General features: G+C 43.0%; 1 protein-coding gene across 5 annotated transcripts in view; it reads right to left on the minus strand.

Moving 5' to 3' along the window:
* Apba1 (amyloid beta precursor protein binding family A member 1) overlaps nt 1-18,936 on the minus strand; it is a 245,854-nt gene that overhangs the window by 89,202 nt on the left and 137,716 nt on the right. For all 5 annotated transcript variants that reach the window (XM_008842742.3, XM_008842743.3, XM_017800528.2 and 2 more), the window contains exon 2: nt 753-2,008. In XM_008842742.3, the coding sequence (XP_008840964.1) occupies nt 753-1,940 (1,188 nt within the window). In that variant the 5' untranslated portion in view covers nt 1,941-2,008. The remainder of the gene's footprint in view (nt 1-752; nt 2,009-18,936) is intronic.

Here is an 18,936-nt window from a genome sequence, read left to right on the forward strand (position 1 = left end):
CTGATGCCCTGTTTATTCACAACAGGGCCAGATACAGACCCTCCAAATTCCCACTCTTTGTCTCTTAAGTGACTAGCCCAATGTTAACAAAATGCCTAATAAAACTGACTTTGATCAAGCTACCCTTCTTCCCCTAGGCGCCTGAACTTTGGCACACACAGCTTTTCCTGAGAACAGGCTGGTCTCAGATTTAAACTGTATCCTGACACCCACCCTGTGCTAAACCAGGGACCCATGCATTTCTAATGCCTTGTTCTTTGGCCTCTCCTTCCTTTAGAAGACCCTTTTGCTTTACCTTAAGAACTCCTGAAGATCTTCTGTTTGACCCGTGTCTATCTTCCCTTTTGCAAACATCCTCTCTAAGCAAGTCTCTGCTTACTCAACATCCACCCACTTGATACAAATCCTGGGACCCCGCTTCAGACCTCACTGAGCACCAGAAGGGATGTGTGGGGGTAGGCACGAGTCCAGGAATGTAACTCTCAAGCCTTCCAGCTACAATTTGGAAAGCACGGATTTCTGGGGATGCTGCTGTGGATCTGATGGAGTGTTCAACTCAACTCCCTCCCGCTGGCGCTCCACTTACAGGAGCCTGGGTGCAAGCAGTTTCTGAGGTCTACCATGGGCGGGGGGTGCATAGCGCACCCCCAGACCGTTTAACCCATGAAATTGTCTTTCAAAGCTATGGAGCTCGAACACCCCCTCCCCCGTGAGCCTGGACTTCTAGCCAGCCTGAACCCACACGGACTTACATCTCCATCCACCGGCCTCTGGTCGTCACAGTCCCTGGTGGGGCTAATGTCCTGGCGCATGACCCAGATGGGCTCTTTGGGCTCGTCAGGGGTGTAAGGCGAACGGATGGTCCTGGTTTTCACTTCCTCGATGGCCTCCTTGATGTCCTTGATGGCCAGAGAGATAGCATCTCTCTTCTCCTTGCTGTATCGCTGCCCTGTCTCGCCACCCGCCGGGCCCGTGGCCTTCTGCTGCCCTGCAGGCGCTGGAGGCCCGGGGCTGTCGGGCCGGCCTCCTCCCGGGGTCGGGGCACGCTCCAGGTCCTGCTCGGCCTCCGGCATGTCCTCCGCCGCCTTGTCGAGGCTCTGCGAGCTCATGCTCTGCTTGACCTCGGCCACAATCTGGTCGATGTCCTCCTCCTGCTCGTAACTGTCCATGCGCGGGTAGGGCGCGAACTCGGCCTCCTTCTCGGGGCTGTCGGACTCGCCGTCGGAGCGCTCATCGTAGTGGTGCAGCCGAGCGCCCAGGGCCTCTTGGCGGTAGGCAGCCGCCTCGTCGCGCTCCTGCACGTACAGCCGCAGGCCGTCGCGCACGTCCAGCTCGGGCGCGTCCCCGATCTCCTCGTACACGTGCTCCTGGAGGCCGCCGTAGTCGGCGTAGGGCTCGGCGTAGGGCTCGTCCTCGCCGCGGTGGAAGAGCCGGTGCGTGTAGACATAGCCCGAGTAGGCCGCGTTCATGGCCTCCTCGTGCTCCAGTGAGTGGAAGTGCAGGTGGTTGGGCAGCGCGCGGCGGTGCGCGGCCTCGGCGTGCTCGGCCTCCGCCTGCTCCGTGTACTCCTCGGCCTCGGGTCGGTACTGCACGGCATATGCACTCTCATCCTCCGGGTCTTGTGTGCGCTCCGTGTCGTAGCCTTCGCGGGCTGCCGCGATCACGTCGCCCTCAGCGGTGTCCGTGTGGTTGTGGAAGCCACTCTCGGTGCTGGCCGAGCGCGCCAGGCTCTCCCCGCGCTCCTCTTCCTCCTGCTGCGCCAGCTGCGCGCGCGGCTCCTCGACGGCGCGCCCACGCGGGTGCCGGCCCGCAGCCTGCGGTGACCGCTGCTCTTCCTCCACGTCCGGATGCTCCAGGTCGGCCTCCACGGACTCGTTCACCTCTCCGCCTGGCGCCTCGTCGGTCACTTCCACCTCCGTGGAGCCCTCCAAGTGGTTCATGGTGGGCGTCGGGATGGCTGGGAGAGAGGCTGTGCCAGCTCACTGCGCTGTCATTTTGCACCACTGGGCTGAAAGAAAAAAGGGAATAGGCTACTGCGTGGTCCAAACTGTAGCTAAGAGCTGAGCAAAAGATAACCCTAGAAACATCCGTTATTGAGCCCTTCTGAATCTGGTCAGTTAAAACACGATTGCAAAATTTAAACAATCTGGCAGTATGTAGCCCTTTTCTTCATGCAATAATTTGTAATTAATTACACGTCTGCTTGCTTAATGCTCATTGCGTCCTCTCTTCCTGGGCCTCAGAACTTCATGAGCACTTTGTTCTTAATGGTACATACTATTCAGGTTGCATTTCTGATGTCAATGAATAGAGTACTACTGATTTGAACGGGCCAATTGGCACATTTTCCATTTGCTCCAGGATAAATCTCTCTAAACTAGGATCCTAAATGCGTTAGATGCAATTCTTTAAATAAATTCAAGGAAAAAAAAATCTTCAAGCCTTTTGGGGCTACTGCAGTCAGTGTAAGGATGCAGACATCCTGAGAGAGGCTACCATCACCAGCAGGGCCTGGTTCTACTACCTGTGGCAAGAGCCTTAGTTTTCTAGATCTCCACAAAGGGAAGACACTGGATTCTTTTCCTTCATGCAGGATGAAAGTGGGGTGTGGGGGGTGGAGTGGGGGTGGGGATCGCTGGTCAAAAAGCTTGGGGCGAGTGACAATTGACTTTTCACTGTGCATATCCAAGGGGAAGAAGATAGAACATACAAGGACTCTCAACTTGTTTGACCCAGAAATGCTTTTCCCCTAGAAACCAGAATTCTGACAAATAGACTTTGATAGAAGGTTAAGATGTAAAATAAGCAAGTGTTGGTATTGAGGTACATCTGGTTGAGGCCTCCAGTGGACTGTGGAAAATACAAAACAAATATTCAATACCACTGTACCAGTTTCCTATAGAAGGATTCAGATACAGACAACAGACACAAACACGTAACAGGAACACTAAGTTCTTAGTGTAACAATTCAAGTCTGATGGCCACATGGCAATTGTTCATTGATAGAACAGGGCTTTCCTGGGTACTATCACTCTGAGGTCTCTTAGCTGTAAGGGGTCAATATTAGAAATACAATAGCAATACACACAATCACCTGAATGATTAACCATTCTTGATACCGAGTACAGAACTGACCAAGACAACTGTTTTCAGTGAAAATGGCCTTTTCTTCTATTTGCCTATGTATTACAAAGGCATCTTAGTTTGTTCTGGATTAAATCATATGTGACCAGTAATCAGTATCCTTCTATAAATGATATATTGATTCACCAAAATGGAAATTTTGTACATGTGTGTATACAGAATCATGGTAAGTAAAGTTCTTTGGGGGGGAAAGTATTGTTAAAAGTATGTAGTTTGAGTACAACGAAACATTCTTCACTAAGAATACTAATAATGCAACACTCCCACATTTGATTGTGTGGACCCATTGACCCTTACTGAATATGTGCTAGATAGACACCATGCAGTAACAAGGGGGTTCAAAAGTTTTAGAAGACAAAGTTGAAAGGACAGGTGGTAGAAGAATGAAGAAAAAATATGGAAAGCAGCCAAGTGTGGTGGTGGTACACAGCTGTAATCCTAGCACTTGGGAGGTTAAGCCATGGAGCCACCTCAAGGGTAGATGCTTTCAGTTATTATAATACCTGATGATAAATGCAAAATAGAAATGGGTTCAAGACACAGAAGGAACTAATAGTGAAAACAATGGAAACAACTATGTCACTTTGTGGTTCAATTAAGTGTTGCTATTCTTAGGAGTTCTGCATTTCATGAGCTTACCATCATCCAGGAGCTACCACCTAGGAAGAGAACATTACCATCCATCCAGTGGTGGCCTTGATAATGGCCTGGGCTAGAGCAAAGGGACAAGGAGAAGGAGCTGACTGAAGGTATTAAGAGGTTGGATAACCTGGAAAACAGGCAGGAGAATCTCCTCCTGAGAGGCACTTACAGCATGAACAAGGGTGTTGCAGGATCGAGAACCTGCAGGCTGCCAATGGGGAAGCACAGGAGGGTTCTGCCCCCACAGTTTTGGAATGTTCCACAGCCTAACTGGAGAAGATGAACGAAAGGAGGGAATTCCACTGTGGCAGATCTGTTAGAATGCAGAATTTCAGGATTCAGCAGCTAAATCTAGCTATCTGATGTTAGCAGAGGCTCATGCTAATTTGGGATTAATAGAAAGGGAGGGAGGGTATCTGTTGATTTCCTTAACTTTTTGCCAAGAATTTCCAACTGACCATCTCTTTTAAGACATTCAAAAGTAGTTTTAGAAGAAGGGTCTGACTAAAAGACAAAAAAGATGTAAAAAAGAACAAAAGCAGCCATACCAGGCTGTTAACACCAAGATTACTCTGTGTGTGTGTGTGTGTGAAATCAAGTGTGGTGTTAGTAGTGGTATTAGTAATGCAAATACAGGGCAAGAACTTGAAGGAGGAGTAGAGAGTTGAAGTATAAAAAGAAAAAAGACTACTAGTTATCTTCTTCCCTAACAACTAGAACAAATAATTTGATTTTATTATATAGGAACTTTTATATTTGTGTATATTTAAGCTTTTATGTTTGTGCCCATGTACCTCTGGAGAGCTGCCAGACTAAACTTTCATCCTTTCAAGCTGACTTTACCTTCTCAAACCTGTCCATCACAGGTCCTGGTCCCACCCAGCTAGCCTTAGTAGACTCTATACGTACACAAATATTTCCAAAGCATCTAATGAATGCTGCTTGCCTTTCTTCATAGAAGTTGGAAGTAAAGTCCCATTTCTTGGGACTGTAGTCTATCCTAAACACCTGCAACATACTTATACTCCAGAAACATGATGTCTTCACCCAGCCATTGTGGGTGGGGCAGCCTGTAACCATGAGATACAGTGATAGATTAATATTCATAGCAATAAGCAATTGTGGCCACTAAATAGGATCATACCTTGGATATGTGTGGGCATGGGTGCACCCTTTTGTAGGTAAAGATGATTGGTTCTTGTGTGTGTGCACATGCATGTGGAGGCCAGAGGACAACCTTGGATATTGTTCTTCAAGCATAGTCTACCTTTACTTTTTTTTTAAAATATAACTTTTTTTATTTATTGATTTTTTTTGTGTGTGTATTTCATACAGAACATCCCAAACAGTCTTATTCATCTTTATACCCACATCCCTAATGATACCCTCCCATAGACCCCCTGCCCCACTGGATCCCATATACTCTGTCATCCCTGTTACTGTCCACTGTGTTGTCAGTGCCCCCAGCTGTTCCCCAGTGCTAGTTCATCTGCTGAGTCTAGTCAGCCTATCTAGAGTCCCTTGTTTTAGGAAGATCAGCTCTTCCTCATCTAGCAGCAATCAGTTGCTGACATTCCTTTAGATAAGATTGGGGTCTGTTGTTCATTTTCCAAGTTCTATGCTAGGTTACTGTCTGGGAGTTTCTTGGGCCACCCCAGCCAACAACTCAAGGGTATCTCCTGTCTGGCATTGTTTCTTGTTTTGTAGCCTTTAGCTATACGCATGGACTCTTAAAGAAATATACTTTAATCTTTGGTTATACTTTCCTTTTGGGTGTTTAAGATCATACAGATGACCCAAATAAACCAATTTATTTTTACTCTTATGGTTGTTTGAGGATCTGTTCCTCGGGGGTCACATGGGCTTTGGAGGAGCCCCTGGCTCCTTTCTTTTATCAGTTCCATCTATGTGAAGATAAGTCAAAGGTCCTGCTCTACTGTGGCTGGCTTCGCTTGGAAGCATGGAGGAAATGTTTCCTCTGTGTTGACACTACTCTTTGTAGACTGGATACTGGTTCAAGTCCATCTGGTGGGGTCTCCATGGCCTCCTTGGTCAAGAGGACAGGTGACTTACCACAGTTACAGGACATTTTGAGAGATGCTCCATAGTCCCCTGGAACTTAGTTGGCTTTGGAGGGCAAGGGGAAAATTGTCCTTTAAGCCCCTCTGACCAGATTAGTATAGGCCTCAAAGTATGGCTGTTAAACATCCAAGATGGTTACTTCCATCAATCTGGTACTTTTAATTACCATGTGTTATGTAGATAAAGCTTGGGCAAAAACCAAATTTTCCCAGATAAACCTTGACTAGACATATACTTTGTTCCTTGAACTAGTTGTATGTATAATTTGTCAGTAGGTTGTTGGACCAATATGGTTCCCTCTGTTTTTTTTTTTTTTTAAACTAGCTAGACATTATTTATCTCTCTACCTTTACTTTTTTAAATAAAAATCTTTTTGAGACAGGGTCTCCCTGTAGCCCCAGCTGGCCTGAAACTCCTTATGTAGACCAGGCTGGCCTTGAACTCACAGAGATCTGCCTGCCTCTGCCTCCCAAGTGGGAGGGATTAAAGGCATGCGCCACCATGCCTGGCATACCTTTACTTTTTTAAAGACAGGGTCCCTCACTGGTCTGGAACTCACCAAGCATGTTAGGCTAGCTCACCGATACACAGGGATTTGCCTGTCTCTGCCTCCCTAGTGCTGGGACTACAAGTGCTCACATTACACATGGTTTTAATTTTTTTTTTATTTAAAATTTTATTTTTTTATGTGTATGAGTGTTATGCCTGCATGTGTGCACCTATGTCATGCAGTGCCCACAGAAGACAGAAGAGGGCATCAGATCCTCTGGAACTGGAGTTACAGACAGTTGTTAAGATACCATGTGGATGCTGGGATTTGAACCTGGGTCTTCTGCAAGAACAGCCAGTGCTCTTAATTGCTAAGCCATCTCTCCAGCCCCATGGCTTTAATTTAAAAAATAAAAAAGGTTCTAAGGATCAAACTAAGTCCCTATTTGCAAACACTTCACTCACAGAGCTATCACCAGCTCCTAATGTTTCTCATGTTGCAAAAAGGATAAGAAAATAAGAATACACAAGTATTTCCTACTCTATTAAACTTCCCGAGTTAGATCAATTGTGAAACATCCACTAAAGGGTTCAAAGGATATCAAGAACCATGAATCATCAGCTCTTTTAAACATAATACATCTATTTATAACAGTAACATGAAAGAAATGAAAATGACTAGAGTTCATTAAAACTTAATTCCCTTTGATTCATTTGGACGTTAAATTTAGTAATAATATGAGCCAAAAGACACTTAATGGAGATTTAAATATATTTCTCTTTCCTAAAATCATTTCCAGTTTAGAGAGCTCACATGATCTGAAACCCTCCTGACATATGTCCATCTTGCCTCAGCAAAATATTTTTTCCTCCTGATATCTTTGTGCCTGGTACTGTAAAGAGTGGTCTGGCAGATGGCACCAGCGATGATTTCATAGTCAGGTGATACCCAAACCCGAGGTATGTCACTGACAGGCTAGATATCAGTTAAAGTGAGGTTGCAGTGTTTGGAGCTTGGAGCTGGATCTTGACTTTGTCCAGCTTCAGCTGCAGTTGTGACTCTGCATCTTCAGTTTTCCCTCTAGAGCTACTCTGCTACTCTGCCTGCCCTGTGTCCTGTAAGGCCAGCCTCTTTGAACCACCTGAAGGTATCTGGTCCTCTGTTTCTGTTTGGTTTGGCCAAGGAAGAGTGAAATGACAGTGAGACAAGGAATCTGAGCCTGGGGTAGTTGTTCTCGCAGATCCTTCCTATGAGTTCACCTCTGACAGCAACATGTCCACTTTGAAGAGCACTGCTGTGAAGACATGAAGGCTACTTCTCCTTTCCTTCAGCCTTATTGGCCATAATGGTGGTGAGGTCCTGCACCTGTGCCTTTGTAAATGGTCCAGCTTCTAAACTCTTATGTCTCTGTGTATTACCTGATTTGAGTACTCATCTACTTCCTACAGGCACCTGACTGATACCTAAGGGTATGGTGCTTATGTAAGTATTAACAGACGGCAAAAATCAACCACAATAACTAATTAATTTTCACTTAATGACAAATATAATACACTACATAGTGCAGCTGTAGTAAAAGCCATGAAGGTGACATCCTAATGGGAAATCCTGCACCAAGCTCCCCACTGTCCTCCTGGGTCCATGGCATGTCCCCTCTAGCGGACATGTACATTCAAGGAATTGACACAGGAAATTCACACAGGAAGCCTAAAGGCCCTAAGAACCCTACCCGGCCTGGGTTTCTGTTTCACCCTCTCTCCTCTTACAGAGTAGAGGCCATTTGACTCTTTTATACTGGTCCATTTCATAATTCAATCCCAACTTTATCCCATTTTCTAGATTAAGAATATGAATAGCTTGTCTGGGTAGCAACTTGTTGACTATCATGCTCCTTAGATGTAGGCTGTCTGATAGACTGAACATCCATCCACAGCTGCGGCTGAACTTGCCCTCTAACACTTGCCCAGCATAGGTGGGAGGGCCTAGGACCTTCTACAACAAGACTTGATAGACTCTATACTTACATGTCTCAAAGGCATTGCCTTTGTTGAAAGACTTTGGATGCTCCTTTGTTTGGAGCAGCTTTCATACGGGGTATGAAGTTACCATCAAATTGTACTTACTAGTATATTAATTTATTATTTTATGTATATGAGTATATTGCCTGCATGTATGTAAGTGCACCCGTGTTGTGCACTGCCTGCAGAGGTCAGTAGAGAGTGTCAGAATTGCCTGGAATTAGAGTTACAGAAATTTGTTAGCTGCCATGTAGGTACTGGGAATCAAGCCCAGATCCTCTGCAAGAGCAGCTAGTGCTTTTGACCACTGAGCTATCTCTCCAGCCCCTGTTCTATTTTATTCTAATATTAGTTATATTTGTGTTTTGACTTAAGGTGTATCATCACCTTATCAATAAGCACTGACTATGAATGGTTCCTGACATGTCTATCCCTAAAAGATTTCCTACCATCTATTCTATGTAATATGATATTATAGTGATGAAAGGTACAGGCTTAGGAGACAAAACTACTCTGGGCCCTGGTTTTATCACATACTAGCTTTGACTTTGGATAACTTACAGCAAATGCCACATTTTATGATTTCTAAAATAGGAACAGTAATAGTAGCTACAGCATAGGGTTGTTATAAGGACTATACCCATTAATGTGATGCTTAGAATAACTGACATTATGTAGCTGCTATTAGTGCATTTTCTGCACACACCATTGTTATTATTTAATAAATCAATACAGAATTTTCAAGTAAAAATTAAAATGTTTTCAGCACATGATATATTTATTAATATCATTTTCTAAGATGGGTCACTTTTAACCCATCTTGAAATAAGGCTAGGTATATATAAATCACTCAAATAATAATCACTAATACTAAACTCTGCTTATACATACCATACTCTACCTCTGTATGTGCTTTATATACTACATTTCTAATCCTCACAACCATCTTTGTGGAAATTATTATCTCCAGTTGCTGATTATGAAGCAGAAGCTCAGGCAGCTTGAATAAATAGTCCAAGGTCACTCAGAGAAGGGGGGATGGGGCTAGAGCTGCTGGCTGTCTGCTTTGTTCTTCCTGTTACATTACACTGAGCCCAGAAAGTAATGTGATTGATTTTTTTAAACAAATATCTAAATTGGCATAATCCCTTTTAGAATGGTCACCCTGGCAGACTTTTCACTTATCTGTTCCAAGGGCACTGTCTTTGCTCAAAGCACTCTGGGCACCCTTACATTGGAATTGATTTATAAGTTAATCAAAGGGTTTTGAAACTGCCAGCAAATAATTTTCAATATTTTATAGCCATATCTACTTGCATCTTTTCTTTTTCAATCTAATGGTTATCATCCAGGTCTATGACCACCTTATTTATAAGATTTGGATATAAGTGCTTTTTCTTAATTTAAAATTTTTGTTGTCTGTATGAGTGCTTTTCAATGCTCTCCAAATAGCAAATCTAGTTTTAAAAGATGAAGGTGGGGGCTGGAGAGATGGCTCAGCAGTTAAGAACACTGACTGCTCTTGCAGAGGACCCGGGTTCGATTCCCAGCACCCACATGGAGGCTACAAACTGTCCTTAACTCCAGTTTCAGGGGAATCTGAAGCCCTCTTCTGACCTCCACGGCATTGCACGACACAGGTACACACACATACATGCAGGCAATATACTCATACACATAAAAATAAAATATTTTAAATTAATTTATTTTTATTTTTTGAGACAGGGTCTCCTTGTAGCCCCTGCTGTCCTGGAACTCACTATAAGCAGGCTGGCCTTGAACTCACAGCGATCCGCCTGCCTCGCCTCCTGAGTGCTGGGATTAAATGCGTGTGCAACCACTCTCTCAAATGTTTAAATAAATTTGTGGTATACACTGGGTTTGTAAATTAACAATAAACTTTGGAAGAGGTTATGCCAAGAAATCATGGAACATAATGAAAATCTCCTTGTAGCCCCAGCTGTCATGGAACTCACTATGTAGATCAGGCTGGCCTTGAACTCACAAAGATCCACCTGCCTCTGCCTCCCAAGTGCTGGGATTAAAAGCGTGCACCACCATGCCTGGCTAATAAAATATTTTTTAAAAAAAGATGAAGGTGTACAACAGCCAAGATTATTAAAGACTGGCTGCATCTCTGAAGTTCATTCCAAAGGGTCATCTTAAGGATTGTTTTGGTCAGTGGCTCCATCTTTAACATGAGTCTATATCCTAGAAAAACAGTGGCCTGGAGTGCCAGTGGATGAATGGACCCCAGTACAATGATTGCAAAATCAACTTCATTACTCTCCTCCCACCTTGAAATCAACAATAATGCTAGTCAGGCAGGAAAATTAATTCATCCACTTGGTTTAATTTAGCAATGCCAGCCACAAAGCTCTGATCTTAGCCTAGCCTTTGATTAAGGAAAAATTTCTAAATTTATTCAGATTTCCTTATTGTCTAGCTCTTTACCTAGCACTTTAATGATCAAATTATTCATTTATCATTCTGATAAATCAGATTCTAATTCCACTAAAATACATGAAATAAACTTAAGGCAATCAAAGAAAGTCAGAGGGGAAATCTTGAAGATTTTATAGAAAACTCAAGGGATACCATCTGGAAATCAAAGGCGATTAAGTCTCTCTGAATTTCTGTGAGATGCCTCTGGTATAGAATCAAACATATCTACATAATCCATAATTTACAGAGGGCTACAAAAGCTTGACATGTTTTTCCTTTACAGTTCCTTTTTGTATATCCCAGCTTCCTTCCCAACCCTAAGGCATTTTTATGATTCTGTTGCTGAGCTATTAAATCACCTGTTATCATCCATCTAGGTCATTTCCAGATATTCCTCTTACATAGAAATGCTCCCCCCACCCCTATCACCACCACCATGGAGTTAAGATAGTAAGACTGAAATCAGTTCAGCTACATGAATTTTCAGAGGCTCATTAATTCATAGTGTGAATTAAGGAGAAGGAAACGGGAGTTTCAGGCTAAGGACGAATTGAACCAGTAATTCATTAAAATGCAATCTTTCCTTTGAGACCACATCCCCTCAAACTTACTGCTATTGTTACTTTTGCAAATTATTTGGCTCATTTGAAAGTCAGTTAACTTGCTCTTCTCTATTCCCCAAAGTTTTCTGTTCATTTTCCTCCCCCAAACATATACTGGAATGTCAGCCATTACAAAGCTTCAAATTAAATTCTTGTTTCTGAATTTCTTTCTGTTTGCACATCAGGAAAAGAGCACAGGGTATGCTGTCCATTATACTCAACTTTTTTTTTCACCTGTGCCACAAATCTGTGAATCAAGGGTGGCCACCCTTAGTGATTAGAAACAGCTGCATTGTAGGACGGTCCACTCCCTCATAATTCACCTTCCCAGCTCCCAAAGAACAAAATCCATCCAGTGTCTACTAGGGAGCAACAGTAGAGATGACTTTGAATTTGATGAGCCAGAAATCCCATGTTGAGTCAAAGTCTCCCAAGGCATTCAACTCTTTCAGTTCAGTCACGTTAGCAAAAAGTTTGAGGGGGAAAGAAACATAAAGTGGCAAAGGTAAAAGCTACTTTCCCTTCTAAATGATTCATGGATAATCTGGAAACCCATAGGAGTTCAGATCATTGTGTTGATTAGAAGATCGTATATCTAAAATGACAAAAACACACATGACAAAAGAAAGCCTCTTCAATAATGGTGCATTCACATGCAGAAAAATGAAGTTAGATCTTTAGCTCTTACCCTGCACAAGAATCAGCACCAAATGGATCAAAGACCTTACCATAAGTTCTTCAAACTCTGAAACTGTTAGAGGAAAACACTTCAAGACAATAGGCACTTTTGATAGGGCTTTTGATAGGACTACAGTTGCTCAGGATAATAAAGTCAGAAGTGGACAAGTGGGACCTCGTGGAATTAAAAGGCACATTCCTCCTCCTCCTCCTCTTCCTCTGTCTCTCCTGTTATTTCTGCCATACTGCACACCCCAGGCTAGTTCTGGGGGACTCTCCTGCCTCCACCTCCCATGTGCTGTAGGAGTGCTGGGATCACAGATGCTCGCCACCACACCTAGATTTTATGTGGGTTCCAAAGGTTGAGTTCAAGTCATTAGGCTTGTGTGACTGGTGCTTCAACCCACTAAGTAGTTTCCCTGACTCTTAAAAGGCTTCTGTTCAATAAAGGAAACAACTGAGTGAGGAAACAGACTAGTTTTGCTAGCTATACATCTACCAGGTGATTAATATCTCAAATATACAAAGAACTTAAAATACTAAAAAAGAAATAACCCAATAAAATGGGCTAATGAACTGAACAGAGAGTTCTCAAAAGAAGAAACACAAATGGCCAATAAACACTTTTAAAAAATGTTCAACATCCTTAGCCATCAGAGAAAAGCAAGTTAAAACTACTTCGACAGTCCATCCCATCCTATCAGAATGGCTGTCAGCAAGAAAATAACAGCTATTAGCACTTGAACAGGTGGGGAAAGAGAAATCCTAGTCACTGTTGGTGGGAGTGTAACTAGTTCAGCCTCTATGGAAATCAGTGTGGAGGTTTCCAAAAAACTAAAAGCAGAACTGCCGTATGACCCAGCTATGCCACTCCTGGACATCTACCCAAAGGACTCTATATCTGTCACAGATATGCTTAAACATCCATGTTTACTGCTGCTCTATTCACAATAGCAAGGGAATGCAATCATCCTAGATGTTCATCAACAGATGAATGGATAAAGAAAATGAGATATGTTTACACAATGGGATTTTATTCAATTGTAAAGAAAGATGAAATTTGAGGAAAAAATGAATGGAACCAGAAAATATATTAAGTGAGTTAATCCAGGCTCAGAAAGACAACTATCTTTGTGCTCTCCCTCACATGCAGTTCCTAGCTTCTATTTTTATGTATATTTATGTAGGAGTGAGTGTGTATAGAGGCCAGGAAACCAGAAAGGGGCTCATGAGAGACAAAAAAGAGACTGTAAGGGAGAGGGATGGGGAGCATAATAGAACACATATGATATAAAAGTAGTTGGTGAAATCCTGAGAGTTAAAGGGATTATGTGGGGAGGAACATAGAGAGATGAGGGAAAGACTGGCGTTAGGGGACAACAAAATTAAATATGTGAGAAAATGCCATAAGAAAACCTGGTCATTTGTAAGCTAATTAAAAAACAAAACTTTTTTTTTTTTTTTTTAATGAAGAGGCTGGGGAGACAGCTCAGTGATTAAGAGCACTGGTTGCTCTTGCAGAGGACCTGGGTTCTGTTCTCAGCACCTACATGGTGGCTAACAACTGTGTGCAACTCCAATTCCAGGGAATCTGATGTCCTCTTCTGGGCTCTGTGGGCATTGCATGCATGAGGTGCACTTGTCATACATGTAGGCAAAACACTCATACACATAAAATAAAAATAAATACATAAAAACCAAAAAAAAATTTTCAGGAGTTCAAGGTGAGATACCCTGCATGGCTGGTACCATGCTGCTCTTAGAAACCATGGCATGCTAAACAAAAGCCCTAGTGCCATGTGTGAGATATGAGTTGTTGGTATAGGAGGCTCCGGAGGACCCCAAAACAATACAGCCTCTTGCCACTCCTTTTTGTTTCCCACTGGAACTAGATGATAAGATTCTATTGCTGAAGATACTGCACATCTTGGTTGCAAAATATAAAGAAACCAAGCTGGAACTTATCCAGAAACTACCAAATACTGTCTAACATTTTTAATATCAGAAGGTGCTATTCAGGCTGCTGTGGGAGAAAAGGCATCAAAAGTCTTATCCAGCTGCAAACTGATGAACTATAGTACCAACCTGCTAGGCAAGATGACCCCCCTTGTGCAATAGTGGCATGACTATTATGGTGATAACCAACTCCTGCTTTCTGATTAGATTTCAACCTTGCTTTATAAGAGGGAATCCACTCCTGGCACTATAAACCCAGTCAAAAACACATGAATGGAGAAGTCACAGGCCCTAATGAGGAATCTAACTACTGTTGTTTAGCTAAAGTGACATAGCATCAAGCTGGCTTCTAAGCATCTATATTTATACCCATAGACAAAAACAACTCTCAGCCTTAATTGGAGAAGGCTCTCTTTTGTAGGGAACAGCAGTAAATACAGAGATTCATGGCTGAGAATGAGTGATTGCTGATTGCTGATTGCTTAGCCCTAAACAAGACATTTATACCACCTCTTCTAAGGCTCAGGGAACATCACACAAGGCGGATGGAATGAATGTAAGGGCCAGATGATAGAAGGGCTGTGAAATGCCATCTTCTTAGCAGGACACAGCCATTGCAATCACAAATTCACAGCAGCTGTGGCACCTACACTGGTCCTGCATAAAACTGGGTCTGTCAATAGTCAGACACAGATGGGGGATGGGCTCATGAGACCCTGCCCCTCCTGATGAACTATTAGCTACTGGAGGAGCAGTCATTGTCTTCAGATGTGTACCCACTGGTGAGCTCACCAGGCTCCAATGGAAAGTTCCAAACCCATAGTCACAGAGATGGCCCTAGTTAAACTCAGTGGGTCACAGAATAAAAAGAAAAGATGAATGTGGGACAGGGATTTGTAGGAGGAGTTGACAGGGATAGAAGAAAAATAAGAGAAGGTGGGAGTTGAGTGTAATCAGAGCACATTATATACATGTATGAAATTAGCAAAGAACAAATTTAATTAATCAAAAAATAAGATAGAAAAAAGAATTATCTTAGGAAATAATTTTGTGTTTACAGGGCTACAGGACAGCTACCCTCCAGAAAAGAGGAGGAGGAAAAGGAGGAGGAAGAAGAGGAAGAGATTGTATATCTGCTGCTAACTTCTACTTTCCTACTTTCTTTTTAAAAAAATATTTATTTTTATTTTATGTGTATGGGTGAATTGCCTGCATGTCTGTAAGTGTATCTGTGTCACACAATTCCCATGGAGGTCAGAAGAGGGAGCTGGATTCCCCCGGAAAGGGAGCTGCTAGCTGCCATGTGGGTGCTGGGAATCAAACCCAGGTTCTCTGCAAGAGCAGCCAGTGCTCTTAACTGCTGAGCCAACTCTCCAGCCCTTCCTTCCCTACTTTCATTTAGGTCCCAAATAAGGGAAGACCAGGGAAATACAGATGTGCTTTTCTAGACCCCACAGCCTTTAAGGAAGACCAGAATTTCTGAAGCAAATTCTTTTTAGTGTCTTTGTTAAAAAATAGTGCAGGTTTTCCTGAAGATTTCATACAGAAGAGTAAGGTGAGAGATTACATCACACATCACACCTCTTGTCCTTAAAAAAAACAAAACAAAACAAAAAAAAACAGTTCCCAAATCTTATGGCCTTAATTTTCTTCTCAGTCACCACCCACAGGGGTTCCTTCTCATGACCCTTCCAGGGTGTGTGCCACTTCCTTCGGGATCACCACAGTTAGGTAAATGCAGTTCTAATATCACATAAGAAGAGAATAGATTTTAATTTATCAAGTACATAAAAATGTTACCATTTTACCATATAGACAATGTAAAATTATTGCAGTGAAAGTCTTCTTTCTGTCCTACTAAATCATCAATGTCCGGTGAGTATTTTACAAAGTGCCTCTTTCCTAGGACTTCCCATGTTTTAAGTGTATGGTGGCCAGGTGTGGATAGCGCAGTTCTAGGTCTTTGTCTAGTTGCATTCAAGATCTTCTCAAAGTGTATGTATGTTATCACCGTGTTCACCACATAAAAGCCCCTTGATGACCAGAATTTTCTCTTCTAAGTAACAGAAATTGGGACTAGGACTTGGTTGTCATTATGTCCCAGAACTAGGTACTATACAACTAGTCATTAGTCTCTCAAAGGGGCTGGTCTGTACTCCTGTCTCTCCCAGTCTGCACTGCTGTTGTTCAGTGAGCTCAAATCCTTCAGACCCCTCAGTCCAGCTGCTGCACACACCACCCTGTCCTTCATCTCTCCTAGCCTTGCCTCCCTTTCCCTGCTGTGTTCCTCAAGGTGATCCTCAAGGGCATGGCCCCAGCTAACTCATAGCTCCTGCCCTTCAGGGTTCAAGGCCACTGATGCAGAACACAGCAGGACAAATTGCTCAAAGGCTCTCTAATGTGGCAATGAGACTTAAGGGGAGACCAGAAGCAGGAATGAAAATAACCTTTTCATCTACCCGGAGGAGGGGTAGGAAAAGGCAAGCAACTGCAGGGCCTAGGGTAGAGTCAGAGGCAGGATAGAGAGCACAAGTCAGACTGCCTGCATTCAAGTCTCAGTTTCAGCACCCACTAGGTACATGATCTTGGGAAAGTCACTTAAGCTTTGTCCCTCTGTGTCCTCTTCTCCAACTGGGAGTGATAACAGCAGCCCCCTCATGGAGATATTGTGGGAATTAAGTGAGTTAATGTATCTCTAAGAACAAGAACAAAATACACTTGTCAATTTATAGAGCGTTCAACTCCTAAAGTAAATCCTAATAAGACTTGGGGTAATGAGGATGTGTCAATAGTTTCAGCAACTGGGATGGATGTTCATAGTAGAGGAGGTTGTTTGTAGGAGGTTGTGTGCATGAAAACTCACTTCGTTCCATTAAATTTTGCTATATATCTAAAACATGTATATGTATGTGTCAAACATGCATATATATATATATAAAATGTCTATGCATATGAGTATGAGACAAAGCTACCTTACACTGAAGCTTATGTGCCATGTGGGTTGGTCATATTACTGTCTTGATTCTAAGGCCTGATGGGCACAGCTATGGGTGATAGGAACTTAACTGGGCCAAGGGTTCTCTTCTTTGGGCTGCCTTGCTCAAAGGCCGTCCTGTGTGTGTGTGTGTGTGTGTGTGTGTGTGTGTGTGTGTGTGTGTGTGTGCACCATGTATATGCTATTTCTGGAAGCCTCCTGCCAAGCTGGTTCCCACACTCTGGCTTCTGGCTCACAAAGTGCCTGCTCATCCATTGCTAGTACTCAACATACATCTGCCACTGTGACTTTCCAGCCCCTGCGGCCAAGCCTTATTATTCCAGCCGGCGCCTCAGTGAGCTGCTGAGTTGCTCTACTTACGCATACACTCCAAGCTTTGTCGACCTTATGGCACTCACACCTGTCCGTGTTCAACTCAGGAAAATCCTACCTCTAGCAGGGAAGCTGTTTCCAGCTGCTGATTTGTAACCACCCATTCTTACTTTCCTCATCATAAAATGAGACAAGGAAGATCATTAACTTGAAAGCATCTATAGAAATCATCATTTGGAGGTGTTTACATATGTACTCACTCACAGGTGTATGAAATGTGTTCACAAAAGACTAGAAACAACAGCCACATCCACCATTCGAAAGCTGGTAAAGTTCATACATAATAATGGTTTCCCCATGGCATAGGATAGAAAAATACAAAAGACAGATGTAGGTAGAATTCCCTGAGCCTTTAAGTTAAAGTGAAGTCAGAACAGTGCAGTGTATAACGAATGAACTCATCCCCTTCCTCTTGTCTTTGGGAAATAAACTTCAGGAATGCTGGAAACCCTATAGTACTGAACTCTATTATACAATTTGTTCCTATACAAACACACTTAGGATGAAGTTTAGTTTATAAATTAGGGATAGTATGAGATTAGTAATGATAACCAATAATAAAATAGAACAATCATAACAACACACTGTAATGCTCTCTCTCAAATTATCTTAATGTACCATACTGTATTTCTGGATCATAACTGAGATGAAGGACAGCAGAATCATGGATAAAGGGACACTGCTGTATTGCTAAGTAACACACATACATACGTGTGAAGAGGGGAAATATTATATGCATAAAAGCCTCTGAAGTGACAAAGAGAAACCAGCAGCAGTGGCTCCTATGAGGGGCAGAGCCAAGGATGAGGACCAGGCACACGAGGAGCTTTTCATCATGCACATGCATTTCCTAATGTTGGAATAATGAACCAATTAAAAAACTGGATATATAGTGTAAATCCTGCCCACTCTAGTTTTCAACGTAAAGTGCCTGGAAAAGCATGTCCTCCTCCCTTGCTGAGGAAGGCTCTAAGGCAGGGTTGCATCCCTGTCAGCTTTCTGGTATGGTGCTGATGGAACCTCATTGCCATTTGTCAGGTTTCTTGCCACCATGCTGGCACCCAACCTCTGTTTTTCTTTACACCTCACTGTTCAAGGGCAATGTCTCTGTAGACAGATTGAAAAAGCAAAGTGCTAAGAAGAGCTTCAAGAATTGTTGTACTTTCCTGGGAATTTCTAGTCTAGGCTGTGGTCATTAGTGTTTGCCCTGCAGAAAATCAATATTAGCCATTCACTTGTGGATAGAACTAAAAAATGATGGAACTGAGACTGAGTGCTGGCAAAGCCAACAAGAACCTCGTATAGATAAGGAAGCCCAGGGCTGCAGAGGCTGTGTGGCATGTCCACAGTCATGCTTATTTAAAAGAAGCCAGCAGTCAGGAACTGGTTCCTAGATCTCTCTCTGACTTCTTCCCTTCTTCCACTATACTGTCAATATGGTCATCCAGGAGGACACGCCATTCAATAGGAGGTAGACTTACTGAATGAAGAAATGAATGATACAAGGTATTT

The sequence above is a fragment of the Nannospalax galili genome, unplaced genomic scaffold, assembly GCF_000622305.1.
Source record: "Nannospalax galili isolate Female #2095 unplaced genomic scaffold, S.galili_v1.0 scaffold761, whole genome shotgun sequence".
Classification (NCBI taxonomy): Eukaryota; Metazoa; Chordata; class Mammalia; order Rodentia; family Spalacidae; genus Nannospalax; species Nannospalax galili.